Consider the following 21571-nt stretch of genomic DNA (forward strand, 5'->3'; position numbering starts at 1 on the left):
AGGTCATTCTGAGAGGGATAGCAGGAGAGCTGGCCAAGGACGGCACGTTCAAGAGTTTTGGAGAGAAAAGAAAGAAGGGATACTGGTCTGTAGTTGTTGACATCGGAGGGATCGAGTGTAGGTTTTTTTCAGAAGGGGTGCAACTCTCGCTCTCTTGAAGACGGAAGGGACGTAGCCAGCGGTCAAGGATGAGTTGATGAGCAAGGTGAGGTAGGGGAGAAGGTCTCCGGAAATGGTCTGGAGAAGAGAGGAGGGGATAGGGTCAAGTGGGCAGGTTGTTGGGCGGCCGGCCGTCACAAGACGCGAGATTTCATCTGGAGAGAGAGGGGAGAAAGAGGTCAAAGCACAGGGTAGGGCAGTGTGAGCAGGACCAGCGGTGTCGTTTGACTTAGCAAACGAGGATCGGATATCGTCAACCTTCTTTTGAAAATGGTTGACGAAGTCATCCGCAGAGAGGGAGGAGGGGGGGAGGGGGAGGAGGATTCAGGAGGGAGGAGAAGGTAGCAAAGAGCTTCCTAGGGTTAGAGGCAGATGCTTGGAATTTAGAGTGGTAGAAAGTGGCTTTAGCAGCAGAGACAGAAGAGAGAAGAGGAGGGAGTGAAAGGATGCCAGGTCCGCAGGGGAGGCGAGTTTTCCTCCATTTCCGCTCGGCTGCCCGGAGCCCTGTTCTGTGAGCTCGTAGTGAGTCGTCGAGCCACGGAGCAGGAGGGGAGGACCGAGCCGGCCTGGAGGATAGGGGACAGAGAAAATCAAAGGATGCAGAAAGGGAGGAGAGGAGGGTTGAGGAGGCAGAATCAGGAGATAGGTTGGAGAAGGTTTGAGCAGAGGGAAGAGATGATAGGATGGAAGAGGAGAGAGTAGCGGGAGAGAGAGAGCGAAGGTTGGGACGGCGCAATACCATCCGAGTAGGGGCAGAGTGATAAGTGTTGGATGAGAGCAAGAGGGAAAAGGATACAAGGTAGTGGTCGGAGATTTGGAGGGGAGTTGCAATGAGATTAGTGGAAGAACAGCATCTAGTAAAGATGAGGTCAAGCGTATTGCCTGCCTTGAGTAGGGGGAAGGTGAGAGGGTGAGGTCAAAAGAGGAGAGGAGTGGAAAGAAGGAGGCAGAGAGGAATGAGTCAAAGGTAGACGTGGGGAGGTTAAAGTCACCCAGAACTACTGTGAGAGGTGAGCCATCTTCAGGAAAGGAACTTATCAAGGCGTCAAGCTCATTGATGAACTCTCCAAGGGAACCTGGAGGGCGATAAATGATAAGGATGTTAAGCTTGAAAGGGCTGGTAACTGTGACAGCATGGAATTCAAATGAGGAGATAGACAGATGGGTCAGGGGAGAAAGAGAGAATGTCCACTTGGGAGAGATGAGGATTCCAGTGCCACCACCCCGCTGGCTCGATGCTCTAGGGGTATGCGAGAACACGTGGGCAGACGAAGAGAGAGCAGTAGGAGTAGCAGTGTTATCTGTGGTAATCCATGTTTCCGTCAGCGCCAGGAAGTCTAGGGACTGGAGGGTAGCATAGGCTGAGATGAACTCAGCCTTGTTGGCTGCAGACCGGCAGTTCCAGAGGCTGCCGGAGACCTGGAACCTTTGACAATCCTCATCAGATGACACTCCTAGGACATCATGTTACACAATACATGCATTTTTTTGTTCGATAAAGTTCATATTTATATATAAAAACAGCATTTTACATCGGCGCGTGACGTTCAGAAAATATTTTTCCTCAAATGCATCTGGTGAAACTGCGCTACAATTTACAAAATTACTATTCGAAAACATTATTAAAATGTAATATTGTCATTCAAAGAATTATAGATGAACATCTCGTGAATGCAACCGCATTGCCAGATTTAAAAAGAACTTTACTGTGAAATCACACTTTGCAATAAACGAGGTACTATGCTCAGAAAAATAGGCTAGGTGATACAGGTTAGCGCCATCTTGGAACCATCTAAAATCAAATATACTATTGTAAATATTCCCTTACCTTTGATTATCTTCATCAGAAGGCACTTCCAGGAATCCCAGGTCCACAACAAATGTAGTTTTGTTCGTAAAAGTTAATATTTTATGTCCCAATAGCTCCTTCTTGTTAGCGCGTTCGAAGGCTACTCATAATGTACGAGGCGCGCTGGACTTGTCGTCACGAATGTGCAAAAAAGATATTTACGTTCGTTCAAACGTTGTCTAACAAATCTTTAGGGCCTTTTTCAATCAGAGCTTCAATAATATTCAAGGCGGACGATTGCATTGTCTTACTAAACATTTCGGAATGAAAAGGGTACCCATGGGCGCCAGCGTCATAGTAGTAATGGCCCTCCCCTATGACCAACTTTCCAAGCCTCTTTCGGTCAGTTTTTACCGGAGAAGACTCAAACCACTTTGTAAAGACTGTTAACATCTAGTGGAAGCCTTAGGAAGTGCTAAATGAATCCTAACTCACGGTGTGTTTCATAGGCAAAGTGTTGAAGGTGATTCCACAAATCAGATTTCCACTTCCTGCATGGAATCTTCTCAGGTTTTGGCCTGCCATATGAGTTCTCTTATACTCAGACACCATTCAAACAGTTTTAGAAACTTTAGTGTTTTCTATCCAAATATACTAATTATATGCATATTCTAATTACTGGGCAGGAGTAGTAACCAGATTAAATCGGGTACGTTTTTTTTATCCGGCCGTGCAAATTACTGCCCCCTAGCCCCAACAGGTTAATTCCAGCCAACCATATTGCAACCAATATTTTTGATTCACCTGACGCACAGGAAATTAGAGCTAGTCTATCAATCCTTTAATCGCCTTAATTACTACTTATTGATCAATACCATCACGAATGTATGGCCTTATAAAATCTTATTTGTTTTTCCCAAAATTTAGTTTTCTCCGTTTTGGTTTCTGTAATTCCCAAACTTTTTAAAAATAACAAAATTTGATCTTTTTTTAATTTTGGGTTGTAGTATGAACCAACGAGAGACTGTTTGGTTAGCGCCGTTTGTGTAGCGTTCATGTGGTTGGAGAGTTTTCAAAACAAATAGCCACTGGATTGATGCAAATGGTCATATCATTCTGCCAGGTAGGCATAGGCTACTTTGTGGTAGACATTTTAATTGGTAAGGTTTTTGGGAAAGCCTTTCCATCGAACAGAAGATGGTTATAATTAGCATCATCCCTAACGGCTACTCAATGTGCAGACATGCGCTCGCCGCGCAGACACGGGCATTCCTCGCCGCGCAGACACGGGCATTCCTCGCCGCCTCATAAAGTTGCAGCGAAATACGAATCACTGATGCATTCTGTTCTAGTCTTGTCTTGGGCAAAGTAATGTGCTTTCTACTAAGTTCAATACATTTTTGAATATTGTTGAAATCCGTTTTAATATCTTGATTCCGTGATTCTGTCCTCATTCTCCGCAATGTGGCTTTTTTGGGCCCTGTGAATGGTCGCACCCCAAGACCAGGATTGGAAGAATTCTGTGAATAGTCAAATGTAAGAAAGCAAAGTAGCCCAACATTCATTGCCTTTGTCCTCAACTCCATAACCCCTCCTTGCAACTCCATAAACGGGGACCAGGAAAGAAACTACTAAAGCTCTATCACACACTAGTTTATACATGGCACGTCAGGGCCAGCACTTAGTGGTTGTGTGCAAAGCAGTCTGAACGGACCCGTCTTAAAGGACAGTGTCCATACGTGCTTAAGAGCCATTTAGCTGCACAGTCCACAGGAGAATTTTCCAGGAAACCAGGCTTGAGTAATCCACCACTGGCCCCTTGTGAATAATGCACCATCAATTGAGTTGCATTAAGCAAATGAAACTGGGATTTGATCAGGCAGATCACAAGACCTGATTGTGGCAACTTAATGGAGCACCATTTTGTGCTTGTACCGCTACGCAGGGGTCTCCTGTTTCACAACGTGGAGATGGTGGACTATTGGTAGACAATGGAGTGTGAGGGTCTCCATGTGTGGGTACCCGTGGTTTTAATCTCTGATCAGCTTATTTTCTGTCTGAGTGTTTGACACCTACACCTACAGCACCTGATGTCACAGGAAGGCCAAAAAGATCATTGACATCAACCACCCGAGCCACGGCCTATTCACCCTACTATCATCCAGAAAGCGAGTTCAGTACAGGTGCCTCAAAGCTTGGACCGAGAGACTGGAAAAATCTCAAGCCATTAGACTGTTAAATAGCCATCACTAGCCGGCCTCCACCCAGTACCCTGCCCTGAACTTACTCACTAGCTGGCTACCACCCAGTTACTCAACCCTGCACCTTAGAGACTGCCGCCCTATGTACATAGACATGGAATCACTGGTCACTTTAATGATGTTTACATACTGGTGTTTTGTTGAGGACTTGTGAGGGGTCTTTCTCAAACTAGACGCTAATGTACTTGTCCTCTTGCTCAGTTGTGCACCGGGGCCTCCCACTCTTTATATTCTGGTTAGAGCCAGTTTGCGCTGTTCTGTGAAGGGAGTAGTACACAGCGTTGTACGAGATCTTCAGTTTCTTGGCAATTTCTCGCATGGAATAGCCTTCATTTCTCAGAACAAGAATAGACTGATGAGTTTCAGAAGAAAGTGCTTTGTTTCTGGCCATTTTGAGCCTGTAATCGAACCCTCAAATGCTGACGCTCCAGATTCTCAACTAGTCTAAAGAAGGCCAGTTTTATTGCTTCTTTAATCAACACAACAGTTTTCAGTGGTGCTAACATAATTGCAAAAGAGTTTAATGACAATTAGTCTTTTAAAATGATCAAGTTGGATTAGCTCACACAATGTCTACACTGTATTTCTGATCAATTTGATGGTATTTTAATGGACAAAAAATGTATTTTTCTTTCAAAAACAAGGACGTTTCGAAGTGACCACAAACTTTTGAACGGTAGTGTATGTACATATGTATGCGTGTGTGTGTGTATATATATGTATGAGTGTGTGTATGTATATATAAACGTCCTCTCACTGTCAACTGAGTTTATTTTCATCAAACTTAACATGTATGAATATAAGATTCAACAACTGAGACAAACTGAACAAGTTCCACAGACATGTGACTAACAGAAATGGAATAATGTGTCCCTGAACAAAGGGGGGGGGGTCAAAATCAAAAGTAAGTCAGTATCTGGTGTGGCCACAAGCTGCATTAAGTACTGCAGTGCATCTCCTCCTCATGGACTGCACCAGATTTGCCAGTTCTTGCTGTGAGGTGTTACCCCACTCTTCCACCAAGGCACCTGCAAGTTCCCGGACATTTCTGGGGGAATGGCCCTAGCCCTCACCTGCCGATCCAACAGGTCCCAGATGTGCTCAATGGGATTGAGATCTGGGCTCTTCGCTGGCCATGTCAGAACACTGACATTCCTGTCTTGCAGGAAATTATGCACAGAACGAGCAGTATGGCTGGTGGCCTTGTCATGCTGGAGGGTCATGTCAGGATGAGCCTGCAGGAAGGGTACCACATGAGGGAGGAGGATGTCTTCCCTGTAACACACAGCGTTGACATTGCCTGCAATAATGACAAGCTCAGTCCGATAATGCTGTGACACACCGCCCCAGACCATGACGGACCCTTCACCTCCAAATCGATCCCGCTCCAGAGTACAGGCCTCGGTGTAAAGCTCATTCCTTCGACGATAAACGCGAATCCGACCATCGCTCCTGTTGAGACAAAACGGCGACTCGTCAGTAAAGAGCACTTTTTGCCAGTCCTGTCTGGCTCAGCGACGGTGGGTTTGTGCCCATAGGCGACGTTGTTGCCGGTGATGTCTGGTGAGGACCTTCTTTACAACAGGCCTACAAGTCCTCAGTCCACCCTCTCAGTCTATTGCGGACAGTCTGAGCACTGATGGAGGGATTGTGCGTTCCTGGTGTAACTCGGGCAGTTGTTGTTGCCATCCTGTACCTGTCCCGCAGGTGTTACACGTGGTCTGCCAATGCGAGGACGATCAGCTTTCCGTCCTGTCTCCCTGTAGCGCTGTCTTAGGCGTCTCACAGTACGGACATTGCAATTTATTTCCCTGGCCACATCTGCAGTCCTCATGCCTCCTTGCAGCATGCCTAAGGCACGTTCACGCAGGGACCCTGGGCATCGTTCTTTTTGTTTTTTAGAGTCAGAAAGTGTCTTAAGTTTTCATAACTGTGACCTTAATTGCCTACCGTCTGTAAGCTGTTAGTGTCTTAACGACCGTTCCACAGGTGCATGTTCATTAATTGTTTATGGTTCATTGAACAAGCATGGGTAACGGTCTTTAAACCCTTTACAATGAAGATCTGTGAAGTTATTTTTACGAATTATCTTTGAAAGACAGGGTCCTGAAAATGGGAAGTTTCTTTTTTTGCTGAGTTTGTGTGTCACACACACACTCTGACATTGCTCGTCCTAATATTTATATATTTCTTAATTCCGTTCTTTTGCTTTTAGATCTGTGTGTATTGTTGGATATTAATGCACTGCTGTACCTAGGAACACAAGCCTTTCACTACACCCGCAATAACATCTGATAAATATGTGGATGTGACCAATAACATTTTGAATTGTGTGTTCTATTTGTCTATCTTGTGGGTTGTGAAGTATGCTTCGTGTTGGTGTGTGGGTAGGTGTGAATATGTCAGCTATAACACACGACTTGAAAAGAGCACAGTATCTCAGAAGCTCACACACATTGTCTGCCTTTGTCCTCAGTGCTCCACTTACTGAGCCGGAGTGTAACCAAGCGTCTCCCTACCTCTGTGTTCGTCCCTGTCCTTACTGCTCTGCCAGTCCACTTTCATTTATCTTCTCTGTTTAAACAAGAAATTCTCCCCAAGGATGGCCTTGGGTTTTTGTTCTGCCGTGACTACAGCACAATGGAGAGAGCAGGTCCCCCCCCGTCCCCCCCCTCCTCATCTAACAGTGCGTTTCCTCTGCATCTCTCTCTCTAACTCTCTCATTCTCTCGCTCTCTCTCATTCTTGTGCTGTCTCTTGTTCTCTCCTTACTGGAAGTCACAGCAATACTGCCAAGTGTGGAAGGAGAGAACATCTCTCCTCATGTTCCTTCCATTTATCTCCTTGTTATTACTCTCCTCTCTGATGCCTCTCACTGTCCTGTCTCTCTCTCCCTAGGGGTTCATTTCATCATATGCCACTTTCACTTTCTTGGCTTATTCAAATTCTGACCGCATAGCAGGCGTCATGCTATGCGTCATATTATTCTACATGGTATTTATGGTCATTGCATGGTAGCTGCCATGTGTTGTTGCCTAACAAGTAGTATTTAGTTCTCTATGGATGTGGTACCATTTTAGTACCCTGTAATATGAATTAAAAGGGTGGATTTGACTAGAACAGAAAATCATGATCAAGAGCCATTGAGATCAGGTATAAACAGAATTTTTTTGGCCCTTCCACATTGTTTTAACTCAATCAGACATGGCTTGATAACCACCTGCTTTTCTTAGGGAAATTACAGATCCTTTTGGATAATCAGCAGAATCCAGTAAAGTTTGTGTGATGGCTAAATTAAAATGTTCACTTGTTCTGTGCTGATGTGATTTCAGACTTGATTAACAAGACGCATCCCATTTACCAACGGCATGTAAGACGTGCATCACCTGCCCCTCCACCTAAATGCAATTAGACTTTTAAAAACATTTTTTTTTACTGCAAACATAATCATACTTGATTTGTTTGTAAAGCCAATTAAAAAGGCATTGGAACTCTAGCTTGGAGGCCTTGTTAGTGTTGGAATCGACAACGAATGATGCTAGCTTTAAGAGAATGAGAACTGGGCCAGCTAGCCTTTTATAATGAGAACTGGGCCAGCTAGCCTTTTATAATGAGAACTGGGCCAGCTAGCCTTTTATAATGAGAACTGGGCCAGCTAGCCTTTTATAATGAGAACTGGGCCAGCTAGCCTTTTATAATGAGAACTGGGCCAGCTAGCCTTTTATAATGAGAACTGGGCCAGCTAGCCTTTTATAATGAGAACTGGGCCAGCTAGCCTTTTATAATGAGAACTGGGCCAGCTAGCCTTTTAATAATGAGAACTGGGCCAGCTAGCCTTTTAATAATGAGAACTGGGCCAGCTAGCCTTTTAATAATGAGAACTGGGCCAGCTAGCCTTTTAATAATGAGAACTGGGCCAGCTAGCCTTTTAATAATGAGAACTGGGCCAGCTAGCCTTTTAATAATGAGAACTGGGCCAGCTAGCCTTTTAATAATGAGAACTGGGCCAGCTAGCCTTTTAATAATGAGAACTGGGCCAGCTAGCCTTTTAATAATGAGAACTGGGCCAGCTAGCCTTTTAATAATGAGAACTGGGCCAGCTAGCCTTTTAATAATGAGAACTGGGCCAGCTAGCCTTTTAATAATGAGAACTGGGCCAGCTAGCCTTTTAATAATGAGAACTGGGCCAGCTAGCCTTTTAATAATGAGAACTGGGCCAGCTAGCCTTTTAATAATGAGAACTGGGCCAGCTAGCCTTTTAATAATGAGAACTGGGCCAGCTAGCCTTTTAATAATGAGAACTGGGCCAGCTAGCCTTTTAATAATGAGAACTGGGCCAGCTAGCCTTTTAATAATGAGAACTGGGCCAGCTAGCCTTTTAATAATGAGAACTGGGCCAGCTAGCCTTTTAATAATGAGAACTGGGCCAGCTAGCCTTTTAATAATGAGAACTGGGCCAGCTAGCCTTTTAATAATGAGAACTGGGCCAGCTAGCCTTTTAATAATGAGAACTGGGCCAGCTAGCCTTTTAATAATGAGAACTGGGCCAGCTAGCCTTTTAATAATGAGAACTGGGCCAGCTAGCCTTCTAATAATGAGAGTCGGGCCTTAACTAAAGTCATTACTGATAGGCACCTCTTGTTAAAATGAAAGCCCCCATATATCAATAGCCCATTTCAGAAAGCTCTGGCTCTAAACCACATTATTACCATGCTGGACCCTTCCCAATGCTAGTTGGTAAAGTGGCCTGTATACTTGAGGGGGGGAGGACTGTGAGGGTAGCAGTTCAGGGAGCTATTATGTCATTAATTTTGAAAGTGAAGTCTCAACTTTTTTGGGCTCTGTACTCCAATTTGCATTTGATATTAATTGATGAATGAGGCAAAAAAGCTCAGCGCTTTATATTACAATATTAATACATGTGCCTGAAGTGATAAACATTTCGTGTGCTCTCACTACCTGCTGACGATTGTGTAATTATGCAAATTACCAACATTAAAATGTGAAACCTTTTAACTTCTTTTAAATGAGAAAAATAAGCCACTGACCGGAAACAATCGTCTCAGGAACAGTCATAGGAATTTACTGACAGCAGTTTGTATATGGAATAATTCAATCCCCTGCAGATGTATTCGTTGCTGCGGCACTCTAAATTTGTTGCATGGCTGAACTGCACCCTGTTATTAGGTCCAGCTGGGTAGTAAATGCTGCTACCTTTACCCAACAGTGTTCTGCACCACAGGTATGGAGGGCTGCATTTGGCTAGGGTGGAAAATGGGTCAGTCAGGAGCTGAGCACAATCCATGTGTGGTACTGTATGAATCGGGGGGAGCTTACTTATTCTCTCACCCATTTCCTATAGACGAGGAGAGACTTGCACTATCTCGCACCTCAACTGCAACTTTGCATCTTATAAAGGGGTGAATATATCACTCCATTTAATTAGGTCGTCACAGCCCAGAGGGACCCGAGGGCTCAGCCGTAAGGTTTTGGGAGCGTTTCTACCCGATGCGCCCTGGTATCCATGGAAAAGTTATTTAGTGAAGGCCCCTTGGAGCATAATGCATTAAACATGGGTCTCCTTTCATCTCTGTCCCTACTTTAACCCTGCCTAATCACTCTGGGACCAACTCAAAGCGTTCACTATCCGCTGAGAGACTCCTCCACAACAGACTTGGTCAGAGTGGAGATGTCAAGTGGACTCATTTGTTTACGTTTCTTGTTCAAAAGGCAACTCTTTGACGTATAAATGCAATTCACGGAACAATAAGTGATTTATTTTGACGTGATGTCATGTCCGCTTTATGCCTTGCGTTTCTATATTAGAAGAGAGGCGTAGGTATAAATTTTTTGACTTATTAGAATGTATATCAGCAGTGTTTTCTGTAAGTACATGGAGAAAGTAGCCAGCCAGGGAGTTCCAGTCTGGGGGGGCATACCCCCCAGGGATTTTTGTTTTGCAGAACAAGCTCTATTTTGGTGGCCTCTGGTACATTCTGTCTATATTCCATCTGAAAAATACACAGTTAAATTATTGAATACGTTAATGACTTTACCACCCAGATTGGTAAAATGAGTTGTTGACTTTACGATGAACATTTCTTAAAATGGATGAATTCAGCATGCTAGTTGTTTTTGGATTTTGCCGTAGGGTGGATTTTGCCGTAGGGTGGCGGCAAATGTTTGCAGTTTTTATATGATAACTGATGATCAATGGGCCCCACCCCGGTCAGTAATTTGACCATGCTTACTACAGGTTTAGTTAGTTAGTCTAGCGGACAGCATTTCGATATTGCCCCTTGTGTATTCTATTATTCAATAAGTTTCTTGTGTGAAATTGGTCCGTGGGCCTAGAAAAAGGGTGGTGGCCCAGCGGGAATGATTTTAACATTAAACAAGTCTTCTCTTGAGGTTAGTCATATTTACAGTTTTACTGCAACATGAATTGCCACAATGACGTTTGTTCTTCAAATTATTTATTTTATTGGCTCTGCTGCTTTGGACACTTTTAGGGTAAGGAAACCAATGTCATTTTGGGTGAACTATCCTTTTAACACGTATGTCAAACTCGTTCCGTGGAGGGCCGAGCGTCTGCGGGTTTTTGCTCTTCCCTTGAGCTTCATTGATGAATTAAGGTCACTAATTAGTAAGGAACTCCTCACACCTGGTTGTCTAGGGCTTAATTGAAAGCAAAAAGCAAAAACCTGCAGACACTCGGCCCTCCATGGAATGAGTTTGACACCCTGCCCTCCCCTGACCATCCCACCCACAGTGATTGATTGGCCTGTCAATCAATCACTGTGGGTGGAATTGTCAGGGGAGGGGACAGGATGTTTGAGTCAGTTCGTAGGGTTTCAGACCTGTCAATCAATCACTGTGGGTAGAACTTTGAGGGAAGGCGGTAGATTAGTAATCTTGTCAGAAAAGATTGTAGTCTACTCTTTCAATTCAGTTTTTTTTTATGTCATGTAAACATGGATTCCCTGTTGAGAAAAAATATAGAATTGAAGGGAAATGGGTTTAAAATAACATTTAAAAACATGTTAGAGGGAGGACACCCAGACCCCCCACTTTTATACCAAGTCAGGCGCCCATTAAAAGACATGAAAAGACCTACAGGTGTGATTGAAGAATGAAGCCAGTGTTTAACATGGGCTTTGCTACACAGAAAGCAGCAGTTGACTACTTGTGGACACTTCAATCAAATCAGTAGGCCTAAATCAATATTCTGAATAATACCATACCAAGTACCATGACATTAGCTTTTATAACCTTCAATCTGTTTTATTTATCATATTTTCTCTACTACCTATTGTTCCTGCAGCAAGGATTCAACATCTTAACCGAATGTTTTCATAATTTATCTGCAGATAATTGCCAAAAAAGCAGTAGTAGCCTACCAGTATGCAAATTGGAGAGCTAAATGAACAACTCGATTCCTTCACCTAAAAGATGCGTTCAAAAAGAGCCGTTCGTTCGCGAGCAACCATCACCAGGTTTCACTGACGAGTCACTTTAGAGGTCACTGGCAAGTCTCGACATTGGCTTGGAATCCTAGGAAAATACAAAGATCTTTTGGTTTACTTGTCCCGATGCGGTACCATGGACTTATAAATAGCAAAGTATGATTTATAAATGGCAAAGGGATCTAGAAGATGGACTTTTCAGTCAGTTCGACACCTTTTATAAACTGGTCAACACTTGCTGTTTGGTCATCAATCAAAGCACAGTAAATAGTCTATGGGCCGCGACTCTTTGGCTGGCTATAGTAGGCCTATGAAACACGCAAAAGAAAATAAATGAATATGCCTCAAAACGATAATGAAGTGGATTTTAACTCATCGTTACCACTTGCATTAATGTACATTGGAAGTGTAAATTCACTCACAGGAGATGTTGAAGAGGATCACGCTCCTCCATGAAAAGAAATTTGACTGCAGCCAACCAGAGCGCACAAAGATCACACGGGTACCGAGAGGCGGGATAGACAGCAGACTGACAATCCAGCAGTGTGTCCCTGTCATCTCTGGCTTTGACTGACAGGCGCCTGTCCTATAAATAGATCACTAGAAGATTCATGTCGTTCATTCGAGTGGGAGAAGGCTCTACTGACTTTTCTGACGAATTGAAACTTTTTAAATGAAAAGAAGCCTAGTTAATTAATGAAGTGGAAAGAGTAGCCGGCTGACAAAGCAGTTTATCCGCTATTTCGCCGATGGTTGGAGCTTATGGAAAATTCTTATCAGGTGACTGAGTTGCTGCTAAAGTTGAATCTTTAGGAATTAAGTTCTAGCAGGGTGTCTGTCATTACTGGAGAGAGAAGCTTCACTCCTCAACCCATAGAGCTTTTCTTTATCACGTTCTAGTCTATGTTCTTACGGTCTTTCTCTTCCCCTAGTCTCTCTCTCACACACACACACCCACCCTCTAATGATGTATATGACGCTCTTCATCCGGAGGAGGAGGAGGTGTGTGTGTGGAGGGGGCTAAGGACTCTGAATAGAATCTAGGCCAGACACTGTCGCCAAACCTAAGACTTAATTTAACTCCTGGAGCGTGTAGCAGGAGTAGCAATCCCCTGCCATGGTGCTTACAGCTGCAGTCCTGGTGCCACGCGGCCCTAGTGTAAATCAAGTTAAGTGAGAATGGCTTGCATCATCTTTAAAGTCGACATAGCTCAGGAAGATCTAAGCAATAGTCAAACCATTATAAGCTATTTTCACACAAATTATTTATTTTCTTTGGAGAGTCTTCATGCGCCAGGTATCCTTTCTACATCAGACATGTCTTTTTTTACCCAGCAGCCCCTGAGAAATAATGGATGTGCACGCTGAGTGTTTGTGTGATGGATGGAGGGCGACCTGGCAACTGCCTGGGTTTTGTAAGGAGAACTGAAGGCAGACTAATGAATACTGAACACTATGCCCCCAAATTCAGAAAACGTCACAACCTCAACTATTCCATTATTAATAATCCTAAACTCTGCTGTCCTTTTGTCTGGTGTTGACGGTTTATACTTGATACTTAACTGTCTTTCTCTCCTCATCTCTTGTCCTTAATCTGCTCTGAACTGAGGATAGCGGAAAGCAATATGGTAGATCCCTCTTTTTTCCATTGGGTGCAGATGAAGGAAAGGAGATATAAGGAAGCTTCTTTAAACTATTCACACCCATTGGTCCGGTGTTGTCTTGTTGTACAAGATAAAACATTGCAAACTGATTCACACAAACTGATTCACACTGCTTAATGCAGAGTAATCACCACCACCAAAACACTATGGGCTAGCCTAACGCTAGCCGCTAATGTGATTGTCATGGCTAGTGGGTTCTGCTGTCTCTGTCATGAGCTCTTTAGGTAAACTATCTATTCATCAGGGTGCCACCCGCCTGGCAGCCTAGGCTATTTGTAGTGGGATGAGGAGGCTAGCCTCCAGGTACCTGACGTTGGAAATGGATTAGCTTGAATTTCACCTCACGGTCTTGTCTGTCTCTCTGATCACTTAATGTGGCCATTTTCCTTTCTCTCTATTTCTCAGTTTGTTTCTAAAATAAGCCGTGTCTCGCTGGCACTTGTCTCGCTTCACTTTGTCTCTGCCACCCCCCACCCCCTCGCTCTTTACATCTGTCTGTGGCTCTCACTCTCTCCCTTCTCTTTATAGGACTCTCTCCATTTCTATCTTTGTCTGCCGCCGCTGCTCTCTGTCTGCCGCCGCTGCTCTCTGTCTGCCGCCGCTGCTCTCTGTCTGCCGCCGCTGCTCTCTGTCTGCCGCCGCTGCTCTCTGTCTGCCGCCGCTGCTCTCTGTCTGCCGCCGCTGCTCTCTGTCTGCCGCCGCTGCTCTCTGTGTGCCGCCGCTGCTCTCTGTGTGCCGCCGCTGCTCTCTGTGTGCCGCCGCTGCTCTCTGTGTGCCGCCGCTGCTCTCTGTCTGCCGCCGCTGCTCTCTGTGTGCCGCCGCTGCTCTCTGTCTGCCGCCGCTGCTCTCTGTCTGCCGCTGCTCTCTGTCTGCCGCCGCTGCTCTCTGTCTGCCGCCGCTGCTCTCTGTCTGCCGCCGCTGCTCTCTGTCTGCCGCCGCTGCTCTCTGTCTGCCGCCGCTGCTCTCTGTCTGCCGCCGCTGCTCTCTGTCTGCCGCCGCTGCTCTCTGTCTGCCGCCGCTGTCTGCGTCTGTCTGCCGCCGCTGCTCTCTGTCTGCCGCCGCTGCTCTCTCTCTGTCTGTCTGCCGCCGCTGCTCTCTGTCTGTCTGCCGCCGCTGCTCTCACTGTTTCTAATTTAAACATGAAGTTTGAAATATATAAATAATATTCAAACTTTATTTGTCACATGTGTAGACCTTACCATGAAATGTTTACTTACAAGCCCTTAACCAACATTGCAGTTCAAGAAGAGTTAAGAAAATATTTACCAAATAAACTAAAGTAAAAAAATCATAAAGTAACATAACAATAACGAGGCTATATACAGGGGTTACAGGACCCGAGTCAGGGTGTGGGGGTACAGGTCAGAGGGAATTTGTACATGTAGGTAGGGGTGAAGTGACTATGCAAAGATGATAAACAGTGAGAAGTAGCAGTTTACAAAACAAATGGGGGGGGGGTCAATGTAAATCGTCCGGTGGCCATTTGATTAATTGTTCAGCAGACTTATGGCTTGGGGGTAGAAGCTGTTAAGCAGCCTTTTGGTCCAAGACTTGAAGCTCCGGTATCGCTTGCTGTGCGGTAGCAGAGAAAACAGTCTGACTAGGGTGGCTGCAGTCTTTGACAATTTTATGGGCTTTCCTCTGACACCGCCTATTATATAGGTCCTAGATTGCAGAAAGCTTGGCCCCAGTGATGTACTGGGCCATACGCACAAACCTCTGTAGAATCTTAATAACCTCTTACATCTAGATGTTCCGCTAGTGGAACGCCTCGCCAATATCCAATGATAAAGCGTGGCGCGAATTACAAACTCCTCAAACTCCTCAAATCCAAAAACTTCAATTTTTCAAACCTATAACTATTTTACACCATTTTAAAGACAAGACTCTCCTTTATCTAACCACATTGTCCGATTTCAAAAAGGCTTTACAACGAAAGCAAAACATTAGATTATGTCAGGAGAGTACCCAGCCAGAAATAATCAGACACCCATTTTTCAAGCTAGCATATAATGTCACAAAAACCAAAACCACAGCTAAATGCAGCACTAACCTTTGATCTTCATCAGATGACACCCCTAGGACATTGTTATACAATACATGCATGTTTTGTTCAATCAAGTTCATATTTATATCAAAAAACAGCTTTTTACATTAGCATGTGACGTTCAGAACTAGCATTCCCACCGAAAACTTCCGGTGAATTTACTAAATTACTCACGATAAACGTTCACAAAAAACATTATTTTAAGAATTATAGATAAAGAACTCCTTTATGCAATCGCGGTGTCCGATTTTAAAATAGCTTTTCGGTGAAAGCACATTTTGCAATATTCTGAGTAGATAGCCCGGCCATCACAGGCTAGCAATTTTGACACCCGCCAAGTTTGGCACTCACCAAACTCAGATTTACTATAAGAAAAATTGGATTACCTTTGATGTTCTTCGTCAGAATGCACTCCCAGGACTTCTACTTCAACACCCAATGTTGTTTTGGTTCCAAATAATCCATAGTTATATCCAAATAGCGTCGTTATGTTCTTGCGTTCAAGACACTATCCGAAGGGTGACGCGCCGGCGCATATCGTGACAAAAAAATTCCAAATATTCCATTACCGTACTTCGAAGCATGTCAAACGCTGTTTAAAATCAATTTTTATGCGATTTTTCTCGTAAAATAGCGATAAAATTCCGACCAGGAGACCTTGTTTTCGTTCAAAGACTGAAAATAGAAAATGGAGTCTTCGAATGCGCGCGCCCTTGTCATTGTTCTCAGATCGACGACTTTCCAAAACCCCTACTGTTTTTCGCCCAGGGACTGCAGAGTCATCATTCCCCGTTCTGGCGCCTTCTGAGAGCCTATGGGAGCCTTAGAAAATGTCACGTTACAGCAGAGATCCTCTATTTTCCATAAAGAGGCTATAGAAGGACAAGAAATGGTCAGAGAGGGCACTTCCTGTATGGAATCTTCTCAGGTTTTGGCCTGCCATATGAGTTCTGTTATACTCACAGACACCATTTAACAGTTTTAGAAACTTTAGGGTATTTTATGTCCACATCTACTAATTATATGCATTTTCTAGTTTCTGGGCAGGAGTAATAACCAGATTAAATCGGGTACGTTTTTTTTATCCGGCCGTGAAAGTACTGCCCCCTATCCTAAACAGGTTAATGTCAGATGCTCAGCAGTTGCCATTCCAGGCGGTGATGCAACCGGTCAGGATGCTCTCGATGGTGCAGCTGTAGAACTTTTTGAGGATCTGGGGACCCATGCCAAATCTTTCCAGTCTCCTGAGGGGGAAAAGGGTTTTGTTGTGCCCTCTTCACGACTGTCTTGGTGTGTTTGGACCATGATAGTTCATTGGTGATATGGACACTGAGGAACTTGAAACTCTCGACTTGCTCCACTACAGCCCTGTCGATGTTAATGGGGGCCTGTCCGGCCCGCCTTTTCCTGTAGTCCACGATCTGCTCCTTTGTCTTGCTCACATTGAGGGAGAGGTTGTTGTCCTGGCACCACACTGCCAGTTCTCTGACCACCTCCCTATAGACAGTTTCATCGTTGTTGGTGATCAGACCTACCACTGTTGTCATCAGCAAACTTAATGATGTTGGTGTCGTTTGGCCACACAGTTGTGGGTGAACAGGGAGTACAGGAGGGGACTAAGTACACACCCCTGAGGGGCCCCAGTGTTGTGGATCAGCGCGGCAGACGTGTTGTTGCCTACCCTTACCACCTGGGGGCGGTCTGTCAGGAAGTCCGGGATCCAGTTGCAGAGGGAGGTGTTTATTCCCAGGGTCCTTAGCTTAGTGATGAGCTTTGAGGGCACTATGGTGTTGAACGCTGAGCTGAAGTCAATGAACAGCATCCTCACATAGGTGTTCCTTTTGTCCAGGTGGGAAAGGGCAGTGTAGAGATGGCTTAATCTGTGGATGTGTTGGGGCGGTATGCGAATTGGAGTGTGTTTAGGGTGTCCGGGAAGATGCTGTTGAAGTGAACCATGACCAGCCTTTCAAAGCACTTCATGGCTGCCGATGTGAGTGCCACGGGCGGTAATCGTTTAGGCAGGTTACCTTCGCTTCCTTGGGCACAGGGACTATGGTGGTCTGCTTGAAACATGTAGACTCAGGCAGGGAGAGGTTGAAAATGTCAGTGAAGACACTTGCCAGTTGGTCCGCGCATGCTTTGAGTAAACGTCCTGGTAATCCATCTGGCCCTGCGGCTTTGTGAATGTTGACCTGTTTAACCTCTCTGGGCTAGGCGGGACGAATTCGTCCCACCTACGTAACAGCCACTTGCAGGCTAAGGCGCGATTTTCAAAACCTTAAAAATCCTATTACTTCAATTTCTCAAACATATGACTATTTTACAGCTATTTAAAGACAAGACTCTCGTTAATCTAACCACACTGTCCGATTTCAAAAAGGCTTTACAACGAAAGCAAAACATTAGATTATGTCAGCAGAGTACCAAGCCAGAAATAATCAGACACCCATTTTTCAAGCCAGCATATAATGTCACCAAAACCCAGAAGACAGCTAAATGCAGCACTCACCTTTGATGATCTTCATCAGATGACAACCCTAGGACATTATGTTATACAATACATGCATGTTTTGTTCAATCAAGTTCATATTTATATCAAAAACCAGCTTTTTACATTAGCATGTGACGTTCAGAACTAGCATACCCCCGCAAACTTCCGGGGAATTCGCTAACATTTTACTAAATTACTCACGATAAACGTTCACAAAAAGCATAACAATTATTTTAAGAATTATAGATACAGACCTCCTCTATGCACTCGATATGTCCGATTTTAAAATAGCTTTTTGGTGAAAGCACATTTTGCAATATTCTAAGTACATAGCCCAGGCATCACGGGCTCGCTATTTAGACACCCGGCAAGTTTAGCACTCACCATAATCATATTTACTATTATAAAAGTTTGATTACCTTTTGTTGTCTTTGTCAGAATGCACACCCAGGACTGCTACTTCAATAACAAATGTTGGTTTGGTCCAAAATAATCCATCGTTATATCCGAATAGCGGCGTTTTGTTCGTGCGTTCCAGACACTATCCGAAATAGTAAAGAAGTGTCGCGCGCATGGCGCAATTCGTGACAATAAAATTCTAAATATTCCATTACCGTACTTCGAAGCATGTCAACCTCTGTTTAAAATCATTTTTTACGCCATTTTTCTCGTAGAAAAGCGATAATATTCCGAAAGGGAATCTCCTTTTCGGCAAACAGAGGAAAAAATCCCAAAGGCGGGGGCGGTCGGGTCACGCGCATAAGCCCAGAGTCCCTTGATCGGCCACTTGAGAAAGGCGATAATGTGTTTCAGCCTGGGGCTGGAATGACGACATTCTGTTTTTTCCCGGGCTCTGAGCGCCTATGGACGACGTGGGAAGTGTCACGTTAGAGCAGAGATCCTTAGTAAATGATAGAGATGGAAAATAAGTTCAAGAAATGGTCAGACAGGCCACTTACTGTAAAGGAATCTCTCAGGTTTTGACCTGCCATTTGAGTTCTGTTATACTCACAGACACCATTCAAACAGTTTTAGAAACTTTAGGGTCTTTTCTATCCATATGTAATAAGTATATGCATATTCTAGTTACTGGGTAGGAGTGGTAACCAGATTAAATCGGGTATGTTTTTTATCCAGCCGTGTCAATACTGCCCCCTAGCCCTAACAGGTTAAAGGTCTTGCTCACATCGGCTACCGAGAGCGTTATCACACAGTCATCCAGAACTGGTGCTCTCGTGCATGCTTCAGTGTTGCTTGCTTCGAAGCGAGCATAAAAGGCATTTAGCTCGTCTGGTAGGCACGCGTCACTGGGCAGCTTGCGTCTGGGTTTCCCTTTGTAGTCCGTAATAGTTTTCAAGCCCTGCCACATTCGACGAGCGTCAGAGCCGGGGTAGTAGGATTCGATCTTAGTCCTGTATTGACTCCTTGCTTGTTTGATGGTTCATCTGAGGGCATAGCGGGATTTCTTATAGCGTCCGGATTAGTGTCCCGCTCCTTGAAAGCGGCAGCTCTAGCCTTTAGCTCGATGCGGATGTTGCCTGTAATCCATGGTTTCTGGTTGGGATATGTACCTACGGTCACTGGGGATGACGTCGTCGATGCACTTATTGATGAAGCCGATGACAGGTGTACTCCTCAATGCCATTGGATGTATCCCGGAACATATTCCAGTCTTGGCTAGCAAAACAGTCCTGTAGCGTAGCATCCACGTCATCTGACCACTTCCGTATTGAGTGAGTCACTGGTACTTCCTCCTTAGTTTTTGCTTGTAAGCAGGAATCAGGAGGATAGAATTATGGTCAGATTTTCCAAATGGAGGGCAGGGGAGAGCTTTGTATGCATCTCTGTGTGTGGAGTAAATGTGGTCGAGTCGTTTTTCCTATGGTTTCACATGTGACATGCTGGTAAAAATGAGGTAAAACTGATTTGTTTGCCTGGATTAAAGTTCTCAGAAGGTAGCCCGATCTGCGTCCTTTTCCTCCGTCTTTTCTTCACCCAAATGACGGGGATCTGGGCCTGTTCCCAGGAGAGCAGTATATCTTTCTTGTCGGACTCGTTAAAAGAAAAAGATTCTTCCAGTTCTGATGGCCAGAAGTTATTTTTGGTCATAAGAGACAGTAGCAGCAACATTATATACAAAATAAGTTACAAACAACGCAAAAAAACCTAACAAAATAGCACAACGGTAACTAATTGCAACTGATATCGAAACGATATCACAGTGTATCAAGAATGGAGTATCTCTGAAAACAAGACAGTAATTATTCAGTAGCGTCCTAGGTGCTCAGGCATGATCTGTAATCACAGGTGACGTCAGTGCTTTGTGATGCTAGTGCCTCAACTGTTTCATTATGTAAGCTCTCTCCCTCTCCCCCAGGCGTGCCCCTCTCTACCCAGTGGGGTCCCCAGGGCTACTTCTATGCCATCCAGATCGCCCAGTACGGCCTGAGCCACTACAGCAAGAACCTGACGGAGCGGCCACCCCATGTGGAGCTGTATGACGTGGCCGAGGAGAAGGACAACCGCGCGGGCTCACCCAGCGGGCCCTGGACGGTCCCCAAGGGCTGCAGCCTCACACGGCTCCACGACAAGGGCCGTGCCACCGCCGTGCGCCAGTTCAGTGCCCCAGGTAGGATGGCAGCAGCGCATGTATGTCTATAGTGCGGGGAGGTAGATGGAAATAGAAACGCACAAGAATATCATTCTATCTCTATGGTGGATAGAATGCAGTGGTTGAAAATGAGGCTGGAATGTTCTGCTCTATTCAGTTCTGTCCTCACCTCAATCTGTAGAGCTTTCTTAGACCTTGATCATTAGTACATCATCAACCTCTCCTTGATTGCTCTCTTTGTCTATTTCTCTTTCTAGCTCTCAACTTTGTCTGGCCATTTTCCCTCTTCTCTCTCGCTCCATCTTTTTTTGAAGGCTATTCCTCTCTACTCATCTTTCTTAGTCCCCATAGAATTACTCAGGTTAATGTTTTTTTCCACATGAATCTTCTTGAGGCAACTCTGCACAGCCACAAAGTCATTATATTTTAACCTTAACCCACTGCTAACCCAATGTTGACTTTTCAGCTGGCCTATCTAAAGGGAAGTTGCTCAGTTCTGCCTCCAGGACAAGACATGACGACAAACATCAACCTACTAGAATGAACTCCCACAATCCCCCTCTCTCTCCCTCCCCCACAATCCCCCTCTCTCTCCCTCCCTCCCACAATCCCCCCCTTGGGTATCTGACAAGCGGATCAATGAGTTTCATTTGATTGGAAGCCTGTGGCCTACTCATCCCATACAGAGCAGATTGTGGTCACTACTGTATGTCTCAGTCGTCAATGGCAGAGAGGCGCCTGGATTCTGGGCGCTGATACCCATTCTTTTGTTGATCATCCTGTAATGCAGTTTTCCCCCTGCAGCAGATCAAACCCCATTAACATTAGCAGGGCCATTCTATAAGGAGACAGTGGAGTAATTGTTGTCACTAGCTAAGCCCCATATGGCTAGAGCTGTGGTCTATGAATGTGTGAGTGCTTATGTGTTTCGATAGGCCTAAATAAGTGTGTGTGTGTGAGCGCAATTGAGTACCTGGGTTTGTATTTGTGTGTGTGTTGTCACAAACAGGCTCAAAGTGCGTAACAAAAAAGGAGACAACGTGGAGTTAAGGAATAACAAAATATATTTCTTTAACTAAAGTAA

The 21571-nt window shown here is 44.7% G+C and overlaps 1 protein-coding gene across 1 annotated transcript in view; it reads left to right on the top strand.

Moving 5' to 3' along the window:
• The window catches only part of LOC106593990 (D-glucuronyl C5-epimerase B), an 87604-nt gene that overhangs the window by 54430 nt on the left and 11603 nt on the right, over positions 1 to 21571 (top strand). The window contains exon 4 of the mRNA XM_045689558.1: positions 20254 to 20505. Coding sequence (XP_045545514.1) covers positions 20254 to 20505 — 252 coding nt within the window. The remainder of the gene's footprint in view (positions 1 to 20253; positions 20506 to 21571) is intronic.

This window comes from Salmo salar, chromosome ssa11 (assembly GCF_905237065.1).
Source record: "Salmo salar chromosome ssa11, Ssal_v3.1, whole genome shotgun sequence".
In the NCBI taxonomy this organism is placed as follows: domain Eukaryota; kingdom Metazoa; phylum Chordata; class Actinopteri; order Salmoniformes; family Salmonidae; genus Salmo; species Salmo salar.